General features: G+C 45.2%; 1 protein-coding gene across 11 annotated transcripts in view; it reads left to right on the top strand.

The window, feature by feature from the left end:
• Window positions 1-26,771, top strand: part of BCAN (brevican) — a 47,315-nt gene extending 20,544 nt beyond the window's left edge. For 8 of the 11 annotated variants that reach the window (XM_053370081.1, XM_053370080.1, XM_053370087.1 and 5 more), the window contains exons 5-14: window positions 3,695-3,822; window positions 6,502-6,795; window positions 10,015-10,338; window positions 12,932-14,083; window positions 20,809-20,916; window positions 22,726-22,884; window positions 23,532-23,614; window positions 23,967-24,111; window positions 25,981-26,163; window positions 26,511-26,771. In XM_053370081.1, the coding sequence (XP_053226056.1) occupies window positions 3,695-3,822; window positions 6,502-6,795; window positions 10,015-10,338; window positions 12,932-14,083; window positions 20,809-20,916; window positions 22,726-22,884; window positions 23,532-23,614; window positions 23,967-24,111; window positions 25,981-26,163; window positions 26,511-26,533 (2,599 nt within the window). In that variant the 3' untranslated portion in view covers window positions 26,534-26,771. The remainder of the gene's footprint in view (window positions 1-3,694; window positions 3,823-6,501; window positions 6,796-10,014; window positions 10,339-12,931; window positions 14,084-20,808; window positions 20,917-22,725; window positions 22,885-23,531; window positions 23,615-23,966; window positions 24,112-25,980; window positions 26,164-26,510) is intronic. The other 3 variants (XM_053370078.1, XM_053370079.1, XM_053370088.1) reach the window with 3 other exon arrangements.
• The last annotated feature ends 223 nt before the right edge of the window (window positions 26,772-26,994 follow it).

The following is a 26,994-nucleotide window of genomic DNA, read 5'->3' on the forward strand; positions in this document are numbered from 1 at the left end:
TTTATTTATTATTTATTTATTGCATTTATACCGTACCTTCTTCTCCAAGGAGCTCAAAGTGGTGTACGTAGTGCTCCTGCTCCTCTTCCTCATTTAATCCCTATAAGAACCCTGCAGGGTAGGTTAGGCTGAGAGGCAGTGATTGGCCCAAGGTCACCCAGTGAGCTTCATGGCCAAATGGGGTCCAAACCCTGGTCTCCCAGGTCCTAGTCTGACACTTAACCACCACACTGGCTCTCTTTATTAAATTTTAAAGTGTGAATTAGTGACATAATGAATGGATAGAATATCAGTCAAACTGGCCTCTTTCTTTCTTTTAACATTCCTCTTTATATTTAAAATTATTTTTCAAGTACATATATAGAATAATTACAGTTCAAAGAGCCAGGCTTTTATATATCAAGTTTTTCTTTTCTTGTAGAATTGGTATAGAATGAAGGCACCTGTGGTAATAATCATTATACAATTAAGTTTAGAATGATAAATTATAGTTTACAAATTATGCTATATGCTCCCAATAATGGATATGCATTGACTGAATCAAATTATAGAATTTTAGAGTTGGAAGGAACCATGAGGGTCATCTAGTCCAACCACCTGAAAAGCAGGAATCTCTTTTTTGCCGAATGTGGTGCTCGAACCCACGACCCTGAGATTAAGACCTTCACATTATAATTCCAAGAGAGAATAAATGGAGTTCATTCTCCTGCAAACTTGTTATTTTTCTGCCTACCTTCTCTTCCTCTGATCAAATTTGTTAATTTAATCATGGTAACTGTCTTCCAAATTTTAGAAAGCTAAACATCAATAGAAGCAGCTATTGGAAGATTACCATTCTGGCTGCTGTGAACAAATGAATTATCATTTCAAGGTCTTCATCTAGTATTTTTTCTTAATCAACTTTTTATCCGCAAATTTAAAAAAATATTTAAAATGACTATTTAAAAAGTTAGACATGATAATTAAAAAGTAAGATATGATAAAGAAATATAATAATAAAACCATCAACTCACATTAAGGTTACAGTAACTCCCAGTACATCTATTTCAAATTAAAAATATAAATTAATATAAGGACTCCACATGTCCAAGTAGGTATCCAAACAAAATTGTCTATATGAAATATGTTCAAATGTAGTGAGGTCCTCCTCAGACCATTGCAGTCCTCCTGTTAAAAGGTTATCTCGAGCAGCAAATGATAGAAAGATGCCAGAGACCTTGTATGTGTGCATACATATACATACATGGATTGGAAATCTGGAAATATAATGTTTCTGTTATTTGAGATTATTATCTTCTGCTCTGCAACCTATAGAGCAGCCTTCCCCAACCTGGTGCTCTCCAGATGTATCCGGTAATCAGGCGTAGACTGCCCTGGAACAATCAGGCCCTACATGCAGCTCTCATGGCTCATCACTATTAAGAGACCAGTCCTCCACATATTTGCCTAATCCTTAATTTAGTGACCCCCTTCCTCCATTATCACTTATTTTTATTATCAAAGGAAGGCCAGCATGCTGGATTCCCAACTCCAGATGGCAGATTCCACACTCATGCATTGTAATTTGTGATGCACAAAAATGCACACACATACCATACCATTTATTTGTGCAATGGGGAAAGAGTACTGGGAAATACCTGTCTTCAGAGGAACTTCATGTGGAGTCTTTCCCAACCTGGTTTCCCTCCAGATGTTTCAGACTACAACTCCCATTAGCCATTTTGGAATGCAAATCCCATCCAGTGCCAGGCTGAATGGCCATGCTACCTAGGAGTGGTTGGAGCTGTAGTCTAAAGCATCTGGAGGATATCACAAAGGCTGCATCAGAGGTTAGGCAGTTGGGGTGGCTTTTAGGTGGTGGAATCCTTTCCAGGATAGGGAGGGCTTGGCCTCTTTTGGAACTCTGTGTTTGATGCAGTGCTAATGAGAAAATGTGACTCTCAAGCCATCTTTTAAGAACTGGTTGTTTTTATTAGCCTTGAAATTTAGGAATGGTGACATTTTTATGGGGCTATAAAAGCCCAAGATTTATGCTGCCTCCTGGATCAGAGGCACAGCGTATCTCTCTGCATAGCAGTTGCTGGGGAATAGAGCCAGAAGGTGGCCATTGTGCTTAGGATGTACTGCTTGTGAACAGGAGGTTGGACTACCTGGGCCTTTGGCCTGATCCAGCAGCCAGGCTCTTTCAATATTGACTAAGGGCTACACACATTATGAAACCATCACTGACATTGTGGAATATCCCTCCCGCTTTTTCTGTAGGCATTGCATAAGTGAAATTCAAACTCCCTGCAGCTCTGTTTGAAATGGGGTCAGTGGAAAGTATGCATTTCGAAAAGAAATAATTTATTAGTGAAATATACTCAGAGTCGCAAAGTGATTTCATGCTCTTTATTCAGCTCATAGTGGTGAGGAGGAATGAATGAAAGTCCCCTCAAAGTATCTGCTTTATATACATTATTTACACAATGGGCTGCACATGATTGGCTAATTCCGGAATTCTACTGTAAGCCAATCAGGTTGTGGATTCACTCCTATCTGGAGCATGATTGGGTGGTTCCTGCAAACCAATCATACTGCTGCATTGTTCTAGGACCAATCAGACTGCTGCATTCTGAATCCTATTGTTCTAGGACCAATCAAACTGCTGCCTTTTGGATCCTATTGTTCTAGGACCAATCAGACTGCTGCAGTTTGGATCCTATTCAACTCAGTACATAACAATTAGGAAGAACCTGTTCAAAACCTCACATTCCCAGTGGGGTCACTGGAACCACAAGGGGGCATGCAGTCCAACTAGAGAACCCGCCACCCCATCACTTTTCTTTTCCACATGTTACCTGGTAATAATGGGTAGGGGTGGCTCATGGGAGAGCCTCAGGCACACCTTTGATGCTGCTTTGAGGAACCATGGGAAGTTTAAGATCGTGGTGCCCCTGGATGCTAATGGCCTTTCTTGGGAAACAAAGAACCATAAGAAGCCAGATTTCCTATGGTTCCTGGTTCCCTTCATGAAATTGTGCATGTCCGTTCTAATGGAAGCTTTGACCAGGGATAATCTTAGGAAGTGTCCCAGGGGCTCATATGCTCCCCACCTTTTTAAAAAGCTAATCCTTTTTCTTTTTTCTTTTTCTTTTTAAAAGTGCTTTACATTGCTTATAGGGCAGCAGGGCATACCGGAAAGCTCAGCACTAAAGAGACCCCACCCATCCACCACCTTAATTTCCCAGAGGTGTATATAAATATAAGTATAGCATATGCCATTATTAATGCAAAGTTGAATGGTATGCTCTCAGCAACTGCAGTTAATGCTTAAATGTGTCATACTTAATGGCATCACCAGGGCTGTTCCCTGTGAGATTCCCTAGGCCTCAGGTTTGGGCCATAGCCATCCTACCTGAGTGGTGCCTTCCTATTTAGCCATTGGCTCCTTCTAAGACCTGGAATTACAAGCTGTGGGGATATCTCTACTGACCCTTCTGACTCTTGAGGAGTCTCTGAACCAGTCCTCAGAGTCTGGTGACAGAGGGGTCCCCTTGAGGTTCAGGGAAGTTCTTGCTAGCCCCAGTGACAGCAGCTGTATGTGGAACATGCCAGTGAGTAGTTCCATCTCTTTCCCCAATCTGCCATTGGTGGAGGGCTCTGATTTGTCCTAGTCTGGGGCTATGACACTGAACACTGTTCTTATCTTCAGGTACCCCATACAGACCCCTCGTGAAGCCTGTTACGGAGACATGGATGGGTTTCCGGGTGTCCGTAACTATGGGGTAGTGGACCCAGAAGACATGTATGATGTCTATTGCTATGCTGAAGAACTGTATGGTGAGTTAGATTGACAAAATATCCTTGCCCTTTGAAATCAGAGTCTTCATGTTGCCCTTTGCTGTGGGATGTATAGAGTAGCTAACTATTGCATTGCCTGATGAACTTGTGATACATTCCATCAAATACAGCCCATCAACCGGACACTTACTCATTCATGTCAGTGTTTTATACCCCACCTCTTCCTCCAGATCAGAGCTTACAACACAGCATACTACCACAACACTGCAGGTTACTATCAGTGAAGAGCTCTGGACTTCCTTGAGCAGAATTTCCCTTTTTAGTCTCTCTCAATCTCAACAAATGAGATACCACTTAAAATATTGCAAAATGATATCTCATGCCTATGCTTTTAGCCCATAGATCTTCAACCAGTGTGATGAGTCCCACAGGTGAGTTGCATTGCCACACGAGGTAGCTTGTTGCAAAGCTGTTGCTTCCATGATTCCAGTTTAGACTGACCAGACCAAAGGAGCACTACATGTGTTTCTTGACAAGGAGGCATTCTTCTGATGAAATGCTTGTTTTATCAGTTTCCATGAGTGCTGCAATGTGGCAAGAGAAAGGCACAAGACATTTTAAAAATAAGATACGTATTTCTGGCCAGCTACATGCTCATGCCTTTCTCCTGCCCCATTGCAGGACTAGTTTTCATTTCATTGTAATGCTGAGGAACAGTAGGTATGTTGCTCTCTGAATTGCCATTTTAGGGTGAAACAAAATTAAGTTGTTAATGTCTGATGCTTCATTATGTTTTATATATTCTGTTGGAAGCCACCCGGAGTGGCTGGGGCAACGAACCCTGATGGGCGGGTTATATGTAACAATTGTTGTTGTTGTCACTATTAAATATAAATCAAAAATGAGAAAATGAAAGTGGGACTAATGTCGCAGCTTGGGAGTCAGAGGTGAGTCTCAAGTCTGGACCGGTTGAAGATTCCATATTATCTCCTCATAGTCACTGAATTGCTGGAGAGGCTGTGGAATGTGTGGTGGGCATATAGGAAAATGGCTCAGTTCTGAGAAGAAGCATTTGTTGAAATAAAAGTAATTACTGGACAAAACACTTTTAAATGTCCAAAGCTGGCTCAGCTCAATCGTTTTACAAGAAGTAACATTAACCTAATCCAAATAACATATATTTTACTAGCATCCAGGCTTGTAATAATGAGGTGCTGGAAGAAACTGGAGGGAAACTGGTACAGTTGCAAATAGCTCCTGTGGAAAAATTGGCAAATAAAATAAAACTGGCACAAGGTTTAAAACATAAGGATGCTTTCACAATAGATTGGTCCAGATTTATTATGTACATGGCTGGAAATGAAAACAGAGGACTCAGTTCACAATATGAAACTTTCTGGTTAGCGTAAAGTGTACATTGCCTTCTCTGCAAATGGTTGAATGAGATAGGCACTTACTATCCTATTTGGATGCCATTTCTGATGTATTGCCTAAATTTTATCTTATGGGCCAGGGCGGGATGTTTTATTTTAAGTTTTACAATGTTGTAAGAATTTAATGATAAAAATTTAAAACAACAACAGAGCATACTATATAATGTCTTGTAAAATAAAGCTAAGTACATTATTAAAAGCTGCAACACCAGTCATCTGCATCTGTCACCAAAACACGCATAATCTCACTGAGGAGGGAGTCCCATAAAGAGGGTGCCACCCCAAGAATGCCGTGCCCCATGTCACTGCCTTGCCTGCCACCTGAACTGAAGGAAGAAGCCCCCTCTTCTCACACCAAGGAGCAGTACCTAAGTGCTTCTCCCCAGATAACAAGCTTCAGAAAGCCCTTAAAAGGTAAAGGTAAAGGTACCCCTGCCCGTACGGGCCAGTCTTGACAGACTCTGGGGTTGTGCGCCCATCTCACTTAAGAGGCCAGGGGCCAGCGCTGTCCGGAGACACTTCCGGGTCACGTGGCCAGCGTGACAAAGCTGCATCTGGCGAGCCAGCGCAGCACACGGAAACGCCGTTTACCTTCCCGCCAGTAAGCGGTCCCTATTTATCTACTTGCACCCGGGGGTGCTTTCGAACTGCTAGGTTGGCAGGCGCTGGGACCGAGCAGCGGGAGCGCACCCCGCCGCGGGGATTCGAACCGCCGACCTTTCGATCGGCAAGCCCTAGGCGCTGAGGCTTTTACCCACAGCGCCACCCGCGTCCCTTACGTAACATTAATTTACCATCTAGTATAAGAGTGGGGAACCTCAGGGCAAGGGGCCAAATACAACCTTCCAGGCTTCTGTGTCCAGTTCTTGGGACTCTTCCTTGGACCCTCCCCAGGCCACACCTCTCCCTGGTCCTGCTCTGCACCCTCCTCAAGTACTTTTGCCTGGCTGGGATGTTTCTTTGTCTTAAGCATTTTAAAATGGGGTGAGGAACCTGTGGCCCCCCAACATCCCTATTGGCCACGCTGGCTGCAGGGGCTGATGGGAGATGAAAGTCGAATAACACATACTTTGTAACAACTTAGGCTGCTTGGAGCTTTTTGAAATATTAATCAAATATTAAACACAATTTATAAGTGTGATTAAATAAATAGAACATCTGGAGAGCCACAGATTAGCCACTCCTGTTTTAACAGATAAGTAAATATGCTTCTTTTAATTCCAGCCAAAGCATGTTTTGTTGTTATCTCTTTAAACACTGATGCCCAACTTGTCTCTGGTTGCAGGAGAGCTGTTTGTGGTGAGCTCTCCAGAGAAATTCACTTGGGAGGAGGCCAAAGCTGAGTGTAAGTCTCTGGGAGTGGAGATTGCCACGACAGGCCAGCTGTATGCAGCATGGAATGAAGGTCTGGACCACTGCAACCCTGGCTGGCTGGCAGACGGAAGTGTGCGGTACCCCATCGTCACCCCGCGGGAGAAGTGTGGAGGAAACGTCTCAGGAGTCAAAACCATCTTCCTCTTTCGCAACCAGACTGGATTTCCAGATCCCCAAAGCAAATATGACGTGTATTGCTTTAGAGGTAACAATCCTTCTGGCATGGCTAAACTCTGAGTAGGATTGCCACCTTGCTCACCTGGAGGTCAAAACACAAGATAAATTCAGTCTGTGAAACTTTTCCAATCATTTGCCAGGAAGAGATACACCTGATAATTTTCTCTGTGTTAGAGGTTCCTGTCAAAAGCACAAGAGCAGAGCCAGTGGGGGAAAGGTGGCAACTCTATTCACTAGAACAATTACTTCTAGGGCTCATCCACACTCACCTTTGCTCCGTGCATTCTACGCAGAGGTCCACTCTTTCCAGGTCTGTTTCTGGGCGGTTTTTCCTTTTCTCTTGGTGCTTTCCCTGAGAAAACCCACGTTTTACTGCTGAATCACCGCAAACGCCAATTGGGTTTGCTGCAGATTGCTGTTTGCTCCAATTCTGCAGTAAATAATGAGTTTTCCTAGGGAAAGTGTTGGGACAAAGAAAAACTGCTCGGACACAGACCTGGAAAGCCCAGACCTGTGCCTAGAAAGCACATAGCAGACGTACGCGCGGATGAGCCCCTAGTTTGCTAATATTTTATGTAATTTAATTCCTGCAGGGTCCTTGGAAAGGTTTTGTTATAGTGGTACCACTAGGCAGAAGTCTGGGCCCTCACAGAAGGCACTGTCCCTTTAGACTGCTCCCATGTTGCAGGTGGGATTCAGTCAAATACTGACAACATTGCATTATCAGCACATTCCTTATTGTGGATTCGGCACTCTTGCACAATAAACCTGGTCCTCCCCGCACTGCCCCCCTAAAGTCCTAATTTCTTGAGGTGGAAGGAAAATGACAGGAAAATGCACTGGAAAGTGTGTGCATAAGGAATAACAATTGCTTGAGGCAATGTTGTCTAGCCTCCCCACAAACAAATCAGAATGAATGCTTGACATGGGAGTTTACATGCATTTCAACCAATCTGAAATTCGAACCAATTTCAAACAAATGCATTTTCAACACATGCATTTTGGCAAATCAGAACAATTGCTTGACATGATACCAAATTGAAATGCCATCCACTAAACTTCGCACAAACAAATCAGAATGAATGCTCAATAAACAAACAAACAGTGGGTGCTGTTCAGCCTACTTGCAACCTTCGTCTGGAAAAGACCTCAGAATGCAGTCTGGCTGCCTATGTCTTTTGCCAGTGGGGCAAAGCACATGCAGCTCCATGTTCAAAATGTACAAGCAGCTGTGTTCAAAATGTGGTGTGTGATGCCCTTGTGGCTTGGTTTCAAAATGCAAAAAAGGGAAGGCAGGTGGAAAGCCCTCAGACATGGAGGAGCATATACCCTGGGGGTTTTCCACCTGCAAGCAGCAGCGTGCCCCCCACCCTAGTCATAACTGAGTGCAGGAAAGAGAGGGGAGAATGGGGAGAGGATGTTGGAGGCACCATCATTGGCACGACCATTTGCACATATACGTCCCTGAATTTTCATTGAAAATGTCAACTCTGTTCCTGCCGCAAACCCACGCCCATAAACAGACTGCAACAGCATAATGAGTAACTGATGCCGTCATCCTAAACCCACTTCTTACAGAATAAATCCCATGGACACCATGGAATTTATAGCTGAGTAAAACTAGAATAATTCCCTTCGGACACTGTCATTACTCACTTCCCTTCCCTTCTCTGCCAATCTCCATCTTTCAAGTCAAATACATCCCCATTTCCATCGCCAATCCCCATAACACAGTCAAAAGGATGAAAGGAGTTGCAGTCTGGCAAATTTGACTTTCTTTCAACCCCCACCCCTACCATTTGCAGGGGTGGAGTGATCTGGGCAGGAGGATAATACAGATCACTATCTAAAGCGCCCCCCCCATCACTACTGTAGTGGTTAAATTCCTCCAGAGTCTAAAATTGAATGTCCACAACAACCCTGTGTGGTAGGTTACATTGAGATGTAGTTACTGATCCCAGGTCATTCAGTGAGCTTTGTGGCTGAGTGATCTGCCCCATTCATGTCTAAAACAGGTTCAGTGTTAAGAGCACCTGAATTCCTCAAGAAGAGCCCTGCTGTAGCCAACCAGTAGCCCTAGCTGATCCAGAATTCAATTTTCCACAGCACACATGCTGAAATCCCTGCTTCTCTACAAGTGTTAAAGGTGCTCTGTACACCTTTTCACTTGACCTACCCTGCCATTCAGATGCCTCTGGGAAGTTCATAAACACAGTAGCCCTCTCTTGCTGTCAGGGTGGCTCATGTGTCCTATTTTCAAATAGAGGACTGTCCATCCCAAGTCTGAGTTAAAAATAAGAAGCCACCAAAAAGACGTGGTTATGGGAGCTCATCCAGAGTCAAAGGTCTGAGCCAACCCAAAAGCCACCTTTTGTCTTCCCCACTGTGCTGCGATGTGTTGCATTTCTGTTTAAATTACAGCAATTATTTCTAAATTTGACTCTATACAAATAAATCACCACGTGCACATTTTATGCAAATCCATGCCCTCTTTTCTTTTGATGCGACACATCCTTTTTGGGGGGAGGATGCAGAACTAGTCTTCCTACCTTGACCCCCAGTAACTAGTGAGGCCTGGTGCCTCTGATCCTGCTGGTAGGAAGTAGTTGCCAAAGCTATTGCCATTGATAAACCTGCCCACCATGAATTTCTCTCGCCCACTTTTAAAGCCACCTGTTCATTTTTGTTATTAGAAGGAGCATGCGGGGAAGTGGGGGCTGAACCTTTCAACCTTCCCTCTCTATGCCAATCATTGGCGCATGGAGAGGGAAGGGTTCTGTTAACTTCCTGCTATGTACCCATGCTGTGGTATGACATAACCCAGACCCCCTTTTCAACATGGGCAGATGTGTCAATAAACAAACATGACTTTAGGGCCAGCTGGGTGAGGCAACTGCCTCAGGTGGCAGTTGCTACAAGGGCAGCAGTGGGCTCCCCCTGGCCATTCCCCTGTGTGTGTCACATGACCTGCCCTGGAGCCGCGCTCCCACAAACTAGCCTGCTGCCCTCACTCACGTGTGAGGGAAAATGCTCATTACCAGTATTCTTCAACTACCAGTCTGGTTGTCTTCTGTACACAGAACCAGGGGGAAGCGCCATCTTGGTCCTTTGCCTCAAACAACGAAACCCTGCCCTGTCTTGCCTACCCCTATGTGAGTGAGCTCAGCATTCCTGCCCAGGCTGCTTTGAAACGATGTTTCTGAAGTACCCCCAGAGGCAGTAACACCCCCTTTCTTTCTGCCCACAGAAGAGACAAGCCCTTTTTCTGATTCTCCAGTCCCCGAGGCAGAGGGCAGCAAGGAGATTGTGACTGTGACAGAAAAGATGGAAGAGCTGCGGCTGCCCAAAGCGGAGCGCGAGGTGGCGAAGGAATCCAGAGGGGCCATTTATTCCGTGCCCCTTTTGCAGGACAACCTTGAGGCTCAGCAGCAAAAGCCCAGCAGTGCCCCTGAAGAGACAGCCCCACAAGGGCCTGAGGCAGGCCCAGGTAGCTGTGCTTTCAGTCCAGGACAGAGAGATGAGGAAGGGGGAAAAGAAAGAGATGGAGGTTGCCCAGGGAGACACAGGCATGGTAGGTGAAGAGAAGAAAGGTCTGAGGATCATAAAGGGTTGAGCAGCTGTGATTCCTGCATTGCAGAGGGTTCGAGTAGATAACCCTTTGGGTAAGAAGGAAATGTCTCTGGGAAAAGGTTCAGAAAAGGGCAACTAAAATGGAGTGACTCCCATATGAGGAGAGGTTGCAGTGTTTTGATTTGTTAGCTAGAGAAAAGGTGAGTTATAGGTGATATACTATTAGAAATTTATAAAACTGTGCAAATGGAGTTTGCTGTCACCAGACGCAGTGATGGCCACCAACTTGGATGGCCATCAGATTAGACAAATTCATTTGGGAAAGTGGCTACTAGCCACGTTCGCTATGCTCTGCCTCCACAGTTTGGAGGCAGTAATGCTTCTGGATACCAGTTACTGGAAGCCACAAGAGGGGAGAGGGAGTGCTCTTGTGCTCTGATCCCTCTTGTGGGTTTCCCACAGGCATCTGATTGGCCACTGTGAGAACAGGATGCTGGACTAAATGGGCCATTGGCCTGATCTAGGAGGCTCTTCTTACATTCTAAATTGAAAGGTCAGTCCTTTTAATCCCCTACTAGGAATGGGCTGTAAGATTGTGGGCTATGCCCATTGGGTTTCATGCATGTAGACCCTGTACAAACACAATGCTCACATCTGGACAACTGGGGCTACCAGTGAGAAGAGTGTGATATTGATCCAGAGAGCTGAGGATTGTCTGTGGTGAGAAACAAAACAAATGAAATTAAAGTTCTATAAATAAATGGGACAGATTTTGCTCATAAAACCCCTGAATTCTTCAGACTGCATAAATTATGCAAAAATAAACAAAAAACGATTCTAATCGGTTTAATCTGCATAATCCATCCTACATCATCTGGACAGAAACAAAAACTTGGGTGCTAACACAAGTTAGGGGGAGAAAAAGAGAGAGAGAGATTTGCACCCCCTATAACTCAGCCCTTGAAGAGCTGCTGCTCAGTGCTAGAGCACCTGCTTTGTATGCACAAGGTCCCAGGTTCAATCCTTGGCATTTCCAGGTTGGGCTGGAAATGCTTGAAACCCTGATGGTCTGCTGCCAATCAGTGTCCATGGCTTGGATGCACAGCTCAGATGCACATTCAGTATTGTGAGCCCAGTTTTGTGGGACTCCCTTCTTGTTGCAGTCAGACAGGCCCTGTTGAACTTCTGGCCCTGACTGAAGACTTTATTATTCTATCAAGCTTTTCAGCTGAACTCTGACTTTATAGTTTGAACTCATTTTTTAGTCTTACTCTATTGAGACGACTGTAATTAAGCAGCATACAAATTATTGAAATAAATAATTAATAAATAAAAATAAGTGTACTCTATCAGATACAGAGACCCCTCTTTTGCGCCTTCCTATCAAAGTTCCTTTTAAATGGAGATTCCAGGAAAATGAATTTCACCATTCTTTCCATAGTCAGTGAGTAAATGTGTATTGTACACCAGTACCTGACACCCAGTATTTGGTACTTTTTTGCCAGTATTTGGCATGAATTGGCAGTTAACTACCTGACAGCGCTGGGTAGCTAATGCGGTGCAGTATTTTGCATTTGGCAGTTTCTGGCAAATCCAAGACATTTATCTTGTGCTCATCCATTCAATTCAGAATCCAAATTTTGCAATTGGTAATGGTGTCTCTCCTGTCTGCCCCCCCAATCTTATTTGAGTGCTCTTTAAAAAAAAAAAAAAAAAAAAGCCCACACAAACAGAGGAGGTAAACTCTCCCACACATGCAAATGTGAATACAGCATTAACCATGAAATGGGAGACACTTGCTGAATCTCACCATTGATTAGGCCAGGGGTTGATTAGGCCAGGGGTGATCCAGATATTGTTGACTACAACCCCCATAATTTGTAGTCTGCTGGCACTGCTCACTGCTGGAAGTTAGAATCGAACCACAACTGGAGAGTCAAGGGTTGCCTAACCCTAGAATAGATCTGCAAGTGCCTCCTGGGTTTAGTTGTCTTTCTTTTATTTATTTCTTTATTGAATTTTAATAACAACAGACAGAAAGAGAAATTATCTTAAACATGTTAAGCTGTCAGCAATTTCCAATAAGAAAATAAAGGATATAGCTAAGCATGTGAATTATTGAGTCTATAATGAAACATACCAAGAGAGAAAGGATGTGTGGTCCACAATTACCATTGGTTCCATGGTCTAAAGCAAAACAATTAAAATGTGTCATTTCAAAAAAGATTTAAAAGAGACCTTTAACTGTACTAAATCCCAACGTTTGCATAGACGTTTGGACCTGACACTGTGCTTGTGTATGAAATAAAATTAGACCAAATGGCAAGGAAGGAATCTTGAGCACTTGAACACTTAGCTTTTTCAAGAAGAGCAATTTGCCAAGTCTTGGAATATCAATAGTCTGGATAATTAAGATCAAAAGTCTTCCAAAACTTTGCAGTTGTGTTCCAGGCCACTGTCAAAAGATGCAAGGTCAGTTTCTTGTTTTTCAGATCTTGATCCAAATGTATAAACCAATTGTCTTTCTAAGTGCAGTGTCTAAGGACAATTCCCACCTTTGGGAAGATTTCATTTCCTTCCTTTCAATTTTGCAGAGGAAGAGACAGAAGAAGCCCAGAGCACTGAGGAAGATGAGATGTTTGATCTAGGCCATCCGGGAGAAGAGGAATCTGATGAAGAACAAAACTTGCCCGGGCCTTCAGAAGCAGCTCCAGAGGAGTTTGAGTCCACAGCAGAAGATGAGGTGGAAAGCACCACTCAGGCATGGTCCCAAACCTCCCCAGACCTCAGCACATCAGAGGATGAGGATGGACCTCATGGCTTTCATGGCTCTGCAGGTTCTGCCCTAGCACCCTCTCAAGAGCATGGAGGAGAAGGCACCACTGAAGCTGACTCTTCTGACAGCCTCTCCACTGGCGGAGGAAGCCAAGCAGCAAGTGACTCTGAAGAGCTGCATAAAGACCCATCGTCATCACCCTCCACCTCAGAGTTAGCAGCTGAAAGGAAGGTTGTCCCTCTAGAGCAGGTGTCTCAAAATATCAGCTACAGTGATCCTGAAAAAGCTGGCATTGTTCCTCATCAGCCTGAGCACTCGGGGCTGCCTGAAAACTCCTCTGCAGCTGCTGAGCAGACCCACATGCATGTAGCCCCGCAAAGTGGGCTTGTTCCTGGATTCACAAGCACCCACGTCCCTGGTCATCCTGGCGACTCAGTCGATGCAGAGTTTTCAGGGGCTGTGCCTCCGGGAACAGCTGCAACTGTGGAGAGGACAGCAGTGTGGAAGAGGGTGGTCCCAGAATCCTCAAGCACCACAGCTGCCAGCCTGTCTGAAGAGAGCGAGGAGCATTCTGGGTCTGCCTGGATTTCACCTGCCGTTGCCACGGGGTTTGCAACTTCCAGTCCCAAAGAGGCTGTGGTTGACTCAGGACATGCAGTTAGCACCCAGCTTCCTGGGGAGGAGCATGAGACTGAGGAGGCCACTGAGAGCACCACGCCAGACCTGTCAGCAGAAGAATCGGATGAAGAAAGGGAAACCACCATGGCTGGCCCAGTGCCAACTGGAGGTGGCGAAGAGCACGATGGGGAGAAAGAAGATGCCCCCTCACTTGCCGAGGTCATCTCTGGAGACATATCAGGCTCACCATTCATGAGCCCTCTGTTCACAGAGCCCTCCTTGACCACTGCCCACCCTCTGCCTGTCCTGCCCACAGAAAGTGCCAGCCTTGGATCAGGTGGGAACATTTCAGGTAACCCTTTTGCCTGCACTGCCTTGGTGCTCTTGGCCACTATTTTGGCTGACCTTTCCCACTAAAACCCTAATTATGTTCCGCCCAAAGCCACGCTTTTCTCTTTGTATATGTCTCTCCCCCCCCCCATTTCTTCTCCCCCCACATCACGTGGATTGGGAAAGGTATAAAGACCCAGAGAAGCACATGTTTTGTCAAACAAACAAACAAACAAACAAAATAGTCTTAGAGAGTGCATGCTCTTTAAATCTCTCCTACTTCTATGAAGTGTTTTAATGACTATTTCCATGAAAAACAAGCCGGGAATGAGGACAGCACTGGTCATAACAAGGAGACTAATAAAAAAAGAGAGAGAAAATTAAAAACTTTCTAGAAGAAGGCCATCTGGCTGGATGTATGTACCCTATTGTGTGTGTCTTGTGTTTTTTCCCCTCACATTGCTCCTCTGCTTATTTGTTTCCCTCCACACTAATGAATTAATATCCCTAACGTTACTTAAACCCTTGCTCAACACTGATCTTAGAGCCATATTCTCATGAGTGATGATTACAAATATTAGAAGTGTGTGGGGGTGTGGGGGTGTGAATATGGTGAATATAGGAAGCTGTCTCATACTGATTATGGTCATTGGTCAATCTACCTCAGTATTGTCTGCATACACACTATACCTTCAAAGCACATCCTTTCTCTCAAAGAATTCTGGGCGCTGTGGTCTATGGAAGCAAGCTGGAGATAATCCTGCCAGGAGTGGCCCAAGCCATTTTGCTGCTTGAAGCAAAGGACTTCTCTGCGACCCATCCCCTCTGCAGGGAGGTGGGACCAATTCGGATGGTCCACCCCCGCCACTTAATGGATCCAAATGGTTTCCAGAGAGTGGTAGGGGATGCTTTATCCCATGTTGATGGCCTTTCAGTTGATTCCCTGGTGGCCCGCTGGAATGTGGAGTTAACCAGGGCTATTGACTGTTTGGCTCCGAAGCGCCCTCTCCGATTGCATGGAGCCCGGACAGCCCCGTGGTTTTCCACGGATCTGAGGGCAATGAAACAATCGTTGAGACGGCTAGAGCGCCGGTGGCGGATAACTCATTCCGAATCTGACCGGACACAGGTTAGAGCTCAACGTCGAGCCTACCAAGTGGCGATAGCGACGGCGAAGAAGAATTTCTTCACCGCCTCTATTGCATCTGCAGAAAACAGCAGCAGGAGACTTTTTCAGGTGGTTCACAATTTAGCGGAACCACCTGCAACATCGGGGCCCAGTATGGGCCACATGTTCTCCTGCAATGATTTTGCAAAGTTTTTTGCAGATAAAATCGCTCAGATTCGGGAAGAAGTAGACTCCACCGTGGGAGCAGGGCCGGGGCGGGAGAGTGCTAGAGTTCTGTCTAGTCAAGTTGAGTGGGATCAATTCCAATCTGTTACCTCCGAGGGTGTGGACAGGCTGCTTGGACGAGTGAAACCAACCACCTGTCTCCTGGATCCTTGCCCATCCTGGCTTATAAAAGCTAGCCGGGAAGGACTGGGCGATGGGCTTCGTGGGGTGGTGAATGCTTCCCTCCGTGAGGGAGCCTTCCCAGACCCGCTGAAAGAGGCGGTTATTAAACCGCTTCTTAAAAAACCATCTTTAGATGCGGCCACGATGGCCAACTATCGCCCAGTCTCAAATCTTCCATTCTTGGGCAAGGTGATTGAGCGAGCGGTTGCCGAACAACTCCAGGCACGCCTGGAAGAAGCGGACCATTTGGATCCCTTCCAGTCGGGATTCAGGCCTCATCATGGGACTGAAACTGCCTTGGTCGCACTGGTTGATGATCTCCGGCGGGCTAGAGACAAAGGTGAGAGCTGTTTCCTAGTTCTGCTGGATCTCTCAGCGGCGTTTGATACCATCGACCATAACATTCTTCTGGACCGTCTTGAGGGGCTGGGAGCTGGGGGCACTGTCATACAGTGGTTCCGCTCCTTCCTCCTGGGCCGTGTTCAGAAAGTGGTGGTGGGGGATGAGTGTTCAGACCCCTGGGCTCTCACTTGTGGGGTGCCTCAGGGTTCTGTCCTCTCCCCCATGCTTTTCAACATTTACATGCAGCCGCTGGGAGAGATCATCAGGAGGTTTGGGCTGGGTGTTCATCAGTATGCGGATGATACCCAGCTCTACCTCTCTTTTAAATCAGAACCAGTGAGGGCGGTGAAGGTCCTGTGTGAGTGTCTGGAGGCGGTTGGAGGATGGATGGCGGCTAACAGATTGAGGTTGAATCCTGACAAGACAGAAGTACTGTTTTTGGGGGACAGGAGGCGGGCAGGTGTGGAGGATTCCCTGGTCCTGAATGGGGTAACTGTGCCCCTGAAGGACCAGGTGCGCAGCCTGGGAGTCATTTTGGACTCACAGCTGTCCATGGAGGCACAGGTCAAATCTGTGTCCAGGGCAGCTGTTTACCAGCTCCATCTGGTACGTAGGCTGAGACCCTATCTGCCTGCGGACTGTCTCGCCAGAGTGGTGCATGCTCTGGTTATCTCCCGCTTGGATTACTGCAATGCGCTCTACGTGGGGCTACCTTTGAAGGTGACTCGGAAACTACAACTAATCCAGAATGCAGCAGCTAGACTGGTGACTGGGGGCGGCCGCCGAGACCATATAACACCGGTCTTGAAAGACCTACATTGGCTCCCAGTATGTTTCCGAGCACAATTCAAAGTGTTGGTGCTGACCTTTAAAGCCCTAAACGGCCTCGGTCCAGTATACCTGAAGGAGCGTCTCCACCCCCATCATTCTGCCCGGACGCTGAGGTCCAGCGCCGAGGGCCTTCTGGCGGTTCCCTCATTGCGAGAAGCAAAGCTACAGGGAACCAGGCAGAGGGCCTTCTCGGTAGTGGCGCCCGCCCTGTGGAATGCCCTTCCAGCAGATGTCAAAGAGATAAACAACTACCTGACATTCAGAAGACATTCAGGGAAGTTTTTAACGTGTGATATTTTACTGTATTTTTGGTTTCTATGGAAGCCGCCCAGAGTGGCTGGGGAGGCCCAGCCAGATGGGCGGGGTATAAATAATAAATTATTATTATTATTATTATTATTATTATTATTATTATTATTATTATTATTACAAGATGGTGCATTCCCCATCCTGTGCACAAAAGCAGACTAAACTAATAGTTGAATCTTACTTCAGCACTGGTGATGGAGCAGAGTTCTCCACCACATCCTTAAGGCAGCAAACTAGCTTAGGGGCTGCAGGGCAGACCACATGGCACACATTTTTAGCCACTGTCCACCCCTCAGAATTTGCTGCCTGAGGCATTTGCCTCACTCTCCCTCATGGAAGGACTGGTCTTGCACCCTGCCTACTTGGTGCATGTGACAGGCCTGTGGCCTTCTTTTATCCTCACAGCAGCCTTAGGAGGTTGATTAGGTTAAAGTAATGGCAACTTGCCCAAGACCACCTTAGCATGCTTTGTGACTAAGCAAAAATTTGGAAGCATGTTGGCCTATCTAAGTCCAATACTGGCGCTGTGTGTGTGTGTGTGTGTATAGTTGGCATAAGAGGATTTTTTAAAGATAGTGCTGGGCATAATCTGGGCTTTCTAAGGGAAGGGACAGCAAACTATGAGCCCTCACAGAAGGATATTGTCGGGAAATTCAGTGTCTGAATAATGGGAATGGTGGAACAAATAATTTTGCTTTCTCTTGTATGATGATAGCCAACAAATCTCCAAGGTTACTTTCAGATGATCTGTTTACTGCACATTCATTCTGATTTGTTGATGGGGAGGTTATATGATGCCACACCAAGCAATTGTTATCCCACACATTCCATTGCATTTCTTTATCACTTTCCTTACTGCAAAAAGTCCAATATAAATACTTAGATATTAGAGTAACAAATGCACTTTAATTGTGCCACCTGAATTTGCTCGTATGTGACTGAATCCCACTTACAAAATAGCAATGGTCTGGGAGAGCCCAAGTCTGTGTTTCTCTAGCCTCCAGCTCAGGAGATGAAGAGAAAATATCTGGTCGTGTGCTCTGCTTTATAGAGGGCTTGTATGCTCAGCTCTCTGAACATGGTGAAAACTTAGAAAGTCCTCCTTGAAACAGCTGGTGCAGAGAGTTTAATCATCATCAGGATTGTCATCAGGAGGCACTAGCACCAAATCTTTTGCATGGTCCCCCAGTCTTCTTCCCACCTTATCTATTTATCTAATTTGCTTATTTTTTGTATTAAACTTAATAAAAAAATATGTTTCTAAAAATGTAACATTTATATAAATTGCAGGATTAAACAATGCATACACAGTCACACACGTTTATTTCTGTCTTAGCTTCTTGCTAAACACACACACACACACATGCTAAAAAGTAAAATTGTCAATTTTTATGAATCAAATCTTTATTGCAAGGGTTAATGAGAAGTATTAAAGCAGAAGAATAAGAGGCAGACAGAACACATTATCCAGATGTGTACAGTGGGATAAAAGAAATAGAAGAGTAGCATACAGTAAAATGAAATGGACACCAACATTTTAAAAGTTACACCAAGTCACAAACTCCAAAGAGGAAAATTACAACACGTCGGCAGTCATTTCTTGGTGAGTTTTGCTTGCAGCAACACAGAGTGGCAGGTGCCTTAAGAAACTACACTGCCCAGCATTCTTTGTGAGAAGCCATGACTGTTTAATGATGCTTTAAATGTATCATATGGCTGCAGCAAGATGGAGGCAAAGGGTGATGGGCCACAAAGGGGCAAACCATCTGGTCTGGAGTTGCTGGGCAATAAGTTGTGAACCACCCTGAGATCTACAGATGAAAGGCAGTATACAAAATTAATTAATTAATTAATTGATAATAAATAAGTTCTACACTACCAATATTAACTGTTTCAGTGTAAGAAGAGTCTGGCTGTGGGACCATCCAGCCTAGCATTCTACTTTCTGCAGTGACCAAGCAGATACCTCCAGGAAATCCACAGCAGAACAGTAGAGCCACACTCTGCCCCCATTGTTTGCCCCCAGCAAAATGGCATTCTCAGGTAGACCATCTCTGGACATGCAGGTTCCTGTTGAAGACATTGAAGAATCTGTCCTCCTAGAACCAAGGGACTTCAGTGTATCTGAATGTTGACAGGAAAGGCGTCATGATAGAAGCTTATGAAATTATAAACGGCGTGGAGAAAGTGGATGGAGACATACTTGTCTCCCTCTCCCATAACACTAGAATTTAAGGATATCCAGCGAAGCTGAATAATGGAAGATACAGGACAAACAAAAGAAAGGACTTATTCACAGAGCTGTGATGCTCATGTAGTTCAACTAGATGGCTCAATGGCCTGATCCAGCAAACTCTCCTTATGGTCATCTGCCTCACCTTCTCCTTGCTGAAATAGGCTTTACCTACTTTATTAATATAAAGGTGATTTAAATAAAGGATAATGCAGCCTGTCAAGTAAACCATAGAGCCTTACATGTGTTGGTTGAGAGAACACCAGTAGAGAATTAAAACCACAAAATATGCAGCCAATTAAAACATGGAAATATAGGCTGCTGGACCTTTAAAATATGTCATTCTAAGTTCCGTCCAAAGTTTTCCACTTCCCCCAGCACAGAAAAAGACCACATGTCTGGTAAGGTAAAAATGGTTTACTTACAAACTCTTCAAAAATCAGGTCCATGTGCTTTTCCATACAGCAGTAAGAAAACACAGGCAGTAAAATGTATGTTAGTTCCAAAGTGGTGGAAGTTCCTAAAATATTTGTATAAGAACACAAGGGTGGCTGTGTGTGCGTGCTTAAGTCATGTGGTCTGAGCTTGGAGCAACCAGCTCAGACCTCTTTATAGACTGGAGTGCACATGTTAGACTGAAGGAAACAATATACCTGGCTTCCTTCCTCCCATGCTGAGAGGAGTGACCTAGCTACACGTGGCAGGACTGACGTAATACTCTCTGGCATTAACCCCTTTGTGCATTAATTACACTTAAGCATTTTGGTTATATGTGGCTGGTTATCCTACAGTATTTTAGCACCAAAGTCTGGAACTTGGCCCTGTAGGAGATTAGCAACCAGAATGGCTTGAAATGACACTTCTATTGCAGTAAATAGAAAGCCTTTTTCAAGCCTAATTCAGTGGGGGATGGAGGATTGGGGGGGGGGGTCACAACTGAATATGTAAAGGTTAAGCCTCCCCTCCCTACCTGTGACCCCACCCCCCATTGTTCATCAATTGTTGCAATTAAGCTTCAAAAAAAGCTTTTATTGGAGGTTTAAAAGCCAAATTATTGCAGGAGTGTGTGCGCAGGTTTTTCCCCTGGAGATAGCAGCAGTGTAGGGGAAAAGGTTAACTCTTGCCTCCCCAGCTAGGCCTCTTCAGAAGATCATTCCACCGTGATTAAACATGGGGGCAGGGGGAAACAAAAACACTATTTTCAAGCCTTATTGCTGGGATAGCATACTCTTCAACATTTCTCTGATGAAAATAGCGGCATCCTATTCCCTACCTTCCAACATTTCTCCCATGAAAATAGGGACATCCTAGTGTGATGTGGGGAAGCTTGATGGGCTTTAAATGTATGGTGTGGGTCTGTTGTGAGTGTGTGTGGTTGTGGTTTGCACATGGTTGCAATGTTGTGCCTGCAGCGGTTTGCCAAGGCCCCTCCTCTAAGTGGGCATGGCTCTGCCCAGCAAGTGAAGTTCCTGCCTTCATTGACTGGAGCATCCTCTTCCTGGCCATTTGCTTCCAGGTGACTGTATCCCAAACCCCTGTAGGAATGGAGGGACCTGCACTGAAGAAGGGGACCACACAGGGTGCCTTTGCCTACCAGGCTACGGAGGAGATGCTTGTGAGATCGGTGAGTAGAACAACTGAGTCTGCTGCAAGGTATATGTTTGAACCCACACGGTGCCCACCAACCACTTGTCTATGGACGCTCCCAAGAGGTTTAAGATCTTTGACTGGAGTTATATGCCCGCCATGAATATGTGTTCCTGCCTTATGCTCACAAGAAGTTCACACACTGGAGGAATAAAGGAAGAGCTGTTCATTACATGAAATAAAAGTGACAGAGTATATGGGTGCTGTTTCAACCAGCAAGGTTACAAAATAAGCAGACAGTAAATCATACAGCATAGTTCTCTATCTTAAAGATTTAAACAGTCCTGACTATCCCAAAAGCCTAGAGCAGTGGTTCCAAAGCTCCCCACCCCCCGGTTCCATAAACCCATCCCTGGTACCCTCAACCCCCCTATTATACAGAATAACAGTCTGCATGTTCCCCTAAGGAAGATAGTAACTCAATAGAATTCAGAACAGTAACCATTAATTGCACATTGATTCAAAATCCATTTAAAGCTATTTCATTTAATTAATTCAACAAAACAGAGGGACTTGATCCAATGATACCAGCTTTTCAAAGTGATTTATACCCCCAGCATCCCCCTGCCACCCCTTTCCCTCTTAGCATGACCTACACAGTACCACCACCCTCCAGGGGATGGTCCCACTCGCTGGCCTAGAATGTGAGCAGGACAATTTGCCACAGCACCCACACTAAAAGGAAAGCGAGAAAGGGAAGGGGAAGAGTATACCTGTTCTCTAGTAAGCAGTACCTAAGCCAGGAATCAAGAGGTCTGTGTCTTTTGTTTGAGAGTCATGCTCTTCCTGTCAATAGCCTGTACCAGCAAGGCTACAGCATCTCTCTCACCCATTGCAGGGAAGCTGATATTTGAGATCATTGAGGAACAAGAGAGGGGAACCCGCTGGAACTTTGAACTGTCCAACGTTAAAAAATCTGGACTTTAGGTTTTATTTTGGGCCATTGTTACATTATGAAGGAGAGAGGGTTTTTCTTATAAGTGAGTGTCATAACACCTTTATTCCATTGCTTATTTCCTGCAAATTCCTGTATACAGTGGTGCCCCGCAAGACGAACGCCTCACAAGACGGAAAACCCACTAGACGAAAGGGTTTTCTGTTTTGGAGGCGCTTCGCAAAACGAATTTCCCTATGGGCTTCCTTCGCAAGACGAAAGCCCATAGGGAAATCTCTGGGACAGCGGGGAAGCGCAGCGCGTCTTCCCCACTGTCCTCGGACCTCCTCCGAAGGCTGGCGGTGGGGCGGAGAGACCTTCTCCCCGCGCCAGCCTTCGGATGGCTGTCCTGAAGACTTGCGGTGGGAGGAGGGTTTTCCTTCCCACCGCCAACATTCAGAATGCTGTTCTGAATGTTGGCGGTGGGGAGGAAAAACCCTCCTCCCACCGCAAGCCCCGGGAACAGAGGAGAAGCGCTGCGCGCCTTCCCCTCTGTTCCCGTACCTGTCCTGAAGGCTTGCGGTGGGGAGAAAAGCCCTTCTCCGCACCGCCAGCCTGGCAAGCGGTCTCCATAGGAACGCATGAATTGATTTTCAATGCATTCCTATGGGAAACCGTGCTTCGCAAGACGAAAAACTCGCAAGAAGAAAAAACTTGCGGAACGAATTAATTTCGTCTTGCGAGGCACCACTGTATTTGTATTTAATGTGAGAATGTGCAGATCTAATGGAACATTTCACACATAGTCTAGCTAAGCTGCCTTTAATCAGGTGACCTTTTTACTGCAAAGTAGGCTAGTTGATATTGCCTGTCTAACAAGCATTTTTGTCTCTCTCCTTTCTTTCTGCCAAGACCTGGAGAAATGCCGGCCTGGCTGGGACAGCTTCCAAGGGTTCTGTTACAAGCACTTCTCCCCCCGGAGAAGCTGGGAGGATGCTGAGACCCAGTGCAGGAAGCTCGGGGGGCACCTGGCTAATATCATGGCACCAGAAGAGCAGAACTTCATCAACAGTAGGCCCGCCAGGGGGTTCAGTAACATGGGCTTAGTTAATGTGGCAGGAACCCAGCAGGACAAAGATGTGTATATTAGGGGAAAGTCTGCATTCAAATTCATCCGCTAGTGAAAATAACCCTCAAAAATGCATCTTATTAGGCAAAACTGTGTACAGCGAAGTATATATTAGGGAAAATGTGCACTAAAATGCACAACAATTTTTCGTGAAGACTTAAAATTAAACAATATAAAGAAAATGAAAAAGATTACAGTGGTGTAGCACAGTGCAATACAGAATGAATTCTTAAAAATTGCGGATTGGTGGGGAAACTGAATTTTATTAAACAAAATTTTATTAAACAAAAAACAAACAAACCTAAGAAATGGAGAGAAACCAGAATTGACATTTTTGCCCTCCCCGTGCCATCTCTAACAACTTCTTTCAAAGAGAGAGTTTCTATAATTTCAAATCCAAACTCAGGAAAGTACAGAGCTCTTCCCCATGAAGCCTCAAGGACACGGCAGCCCACCCTGGAACGCTACCCTAGGCTGCCACCTAGAGTCATCTGGTGGCACAGCAGGGCTGTTGTTAACGACTTCAGGTAGTTTCGTGTCTCTGTGCCTCATTCTTCTTCATCCATCCTCAAATCTTGTTGGCTTCTAGATAGGTACAAGGAGTATCAGTGGATCGGCCTGAATGACCGGACAATTGAAGGCGACTTCCAGTGGTCAGAGGGGAGTCCTCTGGTAAGTGATGTTTGGAAAAAAAAATACTGTATTATGCATGCTTTAAAATAAATAAATAAAAACAAAGGCTTCTGTTAGAACAGAACAAACAAACAAACAAACAAACAAAGGCTTCTGAAGAAAGGTGGGTTGTAGGATCAGCATAGGAAATTGCCTTAGACCAGACTATCAAGCTCAGTATTGCCTGCACTGACTGGCAGTACTTTCTCAGGACCCCAATCCTACCTGGACATGCTATCGGAGATTAAACTTGGCACCTTTTTGGAAGATGTCACTGGCCTGGAACAGGGACACTGTTCACGCTTGCTGTCATTTAGTGACTCTCTCTCTTTTTTCTTTCTCTCTTGGGTAGCTTTATGAGAACTGGCATCCTGGGCAGCCCGACAGCTATTTCCTGTCTGGAGAGAACTGTGTCGTGATTGTTTGGCATGACGAAGGGAAGTGGAGTGATGTGCCTTGTAACTACCACCTGTCCTATACCTGCAAAATGGGGCTGGGTAAGCCTTGAGCTCTGGGCCTTCCCAGCTGTGGCCTTTGACTCAGAATTGTCGCTCTAGTCCAAGACCAAAGGCCCACCGAGACTTGTGACGTTTGTCGTTCATGTTTTTGAACTTCAAAAGGGGGAAACAATATATACATTGTTGCAGATAATGGCCCCCAACAGGCAGCAGTGTTGCAATGTTATCGTCTGACCCCTGGGCAGGGAGCAGAAATAAGTGCCAGCTGTGTTGCACAACCAATGATCTGTATTATACAGCTTGCAGAGACGGCTGCCATTTTTGATCAGGTATCATGATTGCAATTAAGTAAGTTTGCAAAAAATAAAAATAAAAAAAAGCATGCATGCAGTGCTCAGAGCTGTGTTGAAAAAAAAGCACTTCTGCTTTTGTGGGTAGGTGTCCTAAATAAGGACGTGGGTGACACTGTGGGTTAAACCACAGAGCCTAGGACTTGCTGATCAGAAGGTTGGCAGTTCAAATCCCTGCGGCTGGGCGAGCTCCTGTTGCTCAGTCCCTGCTCCTGCCAACCTAGCAGTTCGAAAGCACGTCAAAGTGCAAGCAGATAAATAGGTACCGCTCCGGCGGGAAGGTAAACGGCGTTTCCGTGCGCTGCTCTGGTTCTCCAGAAGTGGCTTAGTCATGCTGGCCACATGACCCAGAAACTGTACGCCGGCTCCCTCAGCCAATAAAGTGAGATGAGCGCCGCAACCCCAGAGTCGGCCATGACTGGACCTAATGGTCAGGGGTCCCTTTACCTTTTTAGCCTAAACATGTGGTGCCCGTTTGTGTGAAGGTGCAAATATCTCAGAAATAGGTAGTATTAGTTCTTTTAAAACCAGGCTGAAATATTCCTCCTTCTGACATATTCTAAATATATGTGCATAAGTAACTCACTTTTGGATGTGATAATATTTGACGATAACTTTGACAAAAGCAATTTGGACTTGCTGATGGAGGTTACGGCCATCAGTGTCTATTAGTCATAATGCTTAAATTTAAGCCCCCTGTTCAGAGGCTGCATACCTGGGTGCAAACAGGTAGGGGATGGCTACCACCAGTGTGGAAACCTAAGCATCTTTTGAAAGTGATAAAAGAAAAGAGCCAACACCTTGCCTCACGAGCAGGTCAGCCCTGCCAGGCACTAATGAGAAAGGGTGTGTTGCTGTGACATGAATTGCAAGCTGAATCCAAACTTTAAACAAGTCCAGGCTCAGTTTTTTATTAGCCTGGAAGTTCTGAACTGGGGAAGTTTGTCTTCGAAACTCCCTCATTTTGAGTGAATCTAATATTTGCCAACCTATTGGGATAGCACATGCTATTGTGTCCCAGGCACCAGAAAAATTGGTGGCATTGGCATGAAAGGCAAGCTGAATCTGAGTTTCTTTTTTATTTTATTTATAGAATTTCCAAATTTACAATTAATCTGACATTTTCCAATTTACAGTCACACAGTATTTGACTTCCCCTCCACCCTTCCATGGTCCCCTCTGATTATCTATTGCTGCTGCATATTATAATTAATCTATACCTTCTTTCCTCCACCTTATTCTCAGTATAGCTTTTATTGCTTTACTTACTCCAAACCTGCTAGTGTTTTAGCATGTTTACAATAGTTTTTTAAGTAATCTACAAACATTATCCAATCCTCCTTGAAGGCTGTCTCATCTTGCCATCTAATTTGAATCAATCTGACTTTCTAACCAGGCAGAGCTTGCAATTAGTCTGAAAGGTCCTAATTGGAGAAGTTCATACCCCAAACTCTCTCATTTTGATCGTATCGTTTGTTCTGACCTTTGCTAATTTGCTGGGGCAGCACATGATTGAGAATATACTTGTAGATGTTGACCCTGTCCACCTTCTCTCCAGTGTTTTGTGGCCAACCCCCAGAGGTGGCAGATGCCCAAATATTTGGCAAACCAAAGCAGCGTTACGAAATCAACTCTGTCATCCGGTACTGGTGCCAAGAAGGGTTCACCCAGCGCCACTCCCCTGTCATCAGGTGCCAGGAGAACGGCCAGTGGGAACAGCCGTCATTCACCTGCATCCCAAGTGAGTCTTTACATGGAGATGGCTAGATCTCTATCTGCTTTGGTCTGTTTTGTGTTGTGGGAGGGGTTTAGGATGGTGGAAGGGATTGAGCTAGGAACTCTCTTGCAGGGGTCTCTGGCAGCTGGGTCAGTTACCTTATTCTCTGTGAAACTGGGGCAGCTTTATAGGAAGAGGGAACAGCCAGCCTGGCATCTGCTGCTCTATAGCGCCTCCACTGCAGGTGGCCAGCAGAGATACTGTAGCCTTCAGCCTAGCAGAATCCAGCAGTCTGGGAGAACCAATCAGCCCCTTTGCAACCATTCATAAGCACTGTGTGATTTGTGCTTCCACACCCCACTTTTTTTCAGGGATTGATCAACCCCAGGAATGAAGATTTACCTGTGACTGTCTATCATCCCAGATTCACGAGCAAGTCAGAACTGATTTTGCATAAATCAGCATGAAAAACCAACAAGGAACAACAATGGTGCCTTCCGTTTCCCTTATTCTTTTTTTATTATTGTTGTTATTATATGAGTGTATATATAAAGAAATTCTAATAACTAAATATTTCCTTTTAAAGACACCCTCTTTCTCAGCGACAATATAAAATATAACTTTTCACTTTGTGCAATGAGCATTTTTTCCTCTTCTCTTTCTCTCTCTCTCTGCCAAAACTGAACTAGCATGACTGTCTTTCTCATAACGGGGTTCTATATACCAAGCTTTGGGAAGCATGTCCTTCATTTTTATTTTGTCATGCAATTCCTGGCTTCTCCAGGTAGGGCTAGGAAAGACTCTTGCCTGAAACCCTGGAGACCAAGGCCCCATCCACACCTCAACTTAATGTGG

Source organism: Podarcis raffonei, chromosome 16 (genome assembly GCF_027172205.1).
Source record: "Podarcis raffonei isolate rPodRaf1 chromosome 16, rPodRaf1.pri, whole genome shotgun sequence".
Lineage (NCBI taxonomy): Eukaryota > Metazoa > Chordata > Lepidosauria > Squamata > Lacertidae > Podarcis > Podarcis raffonei.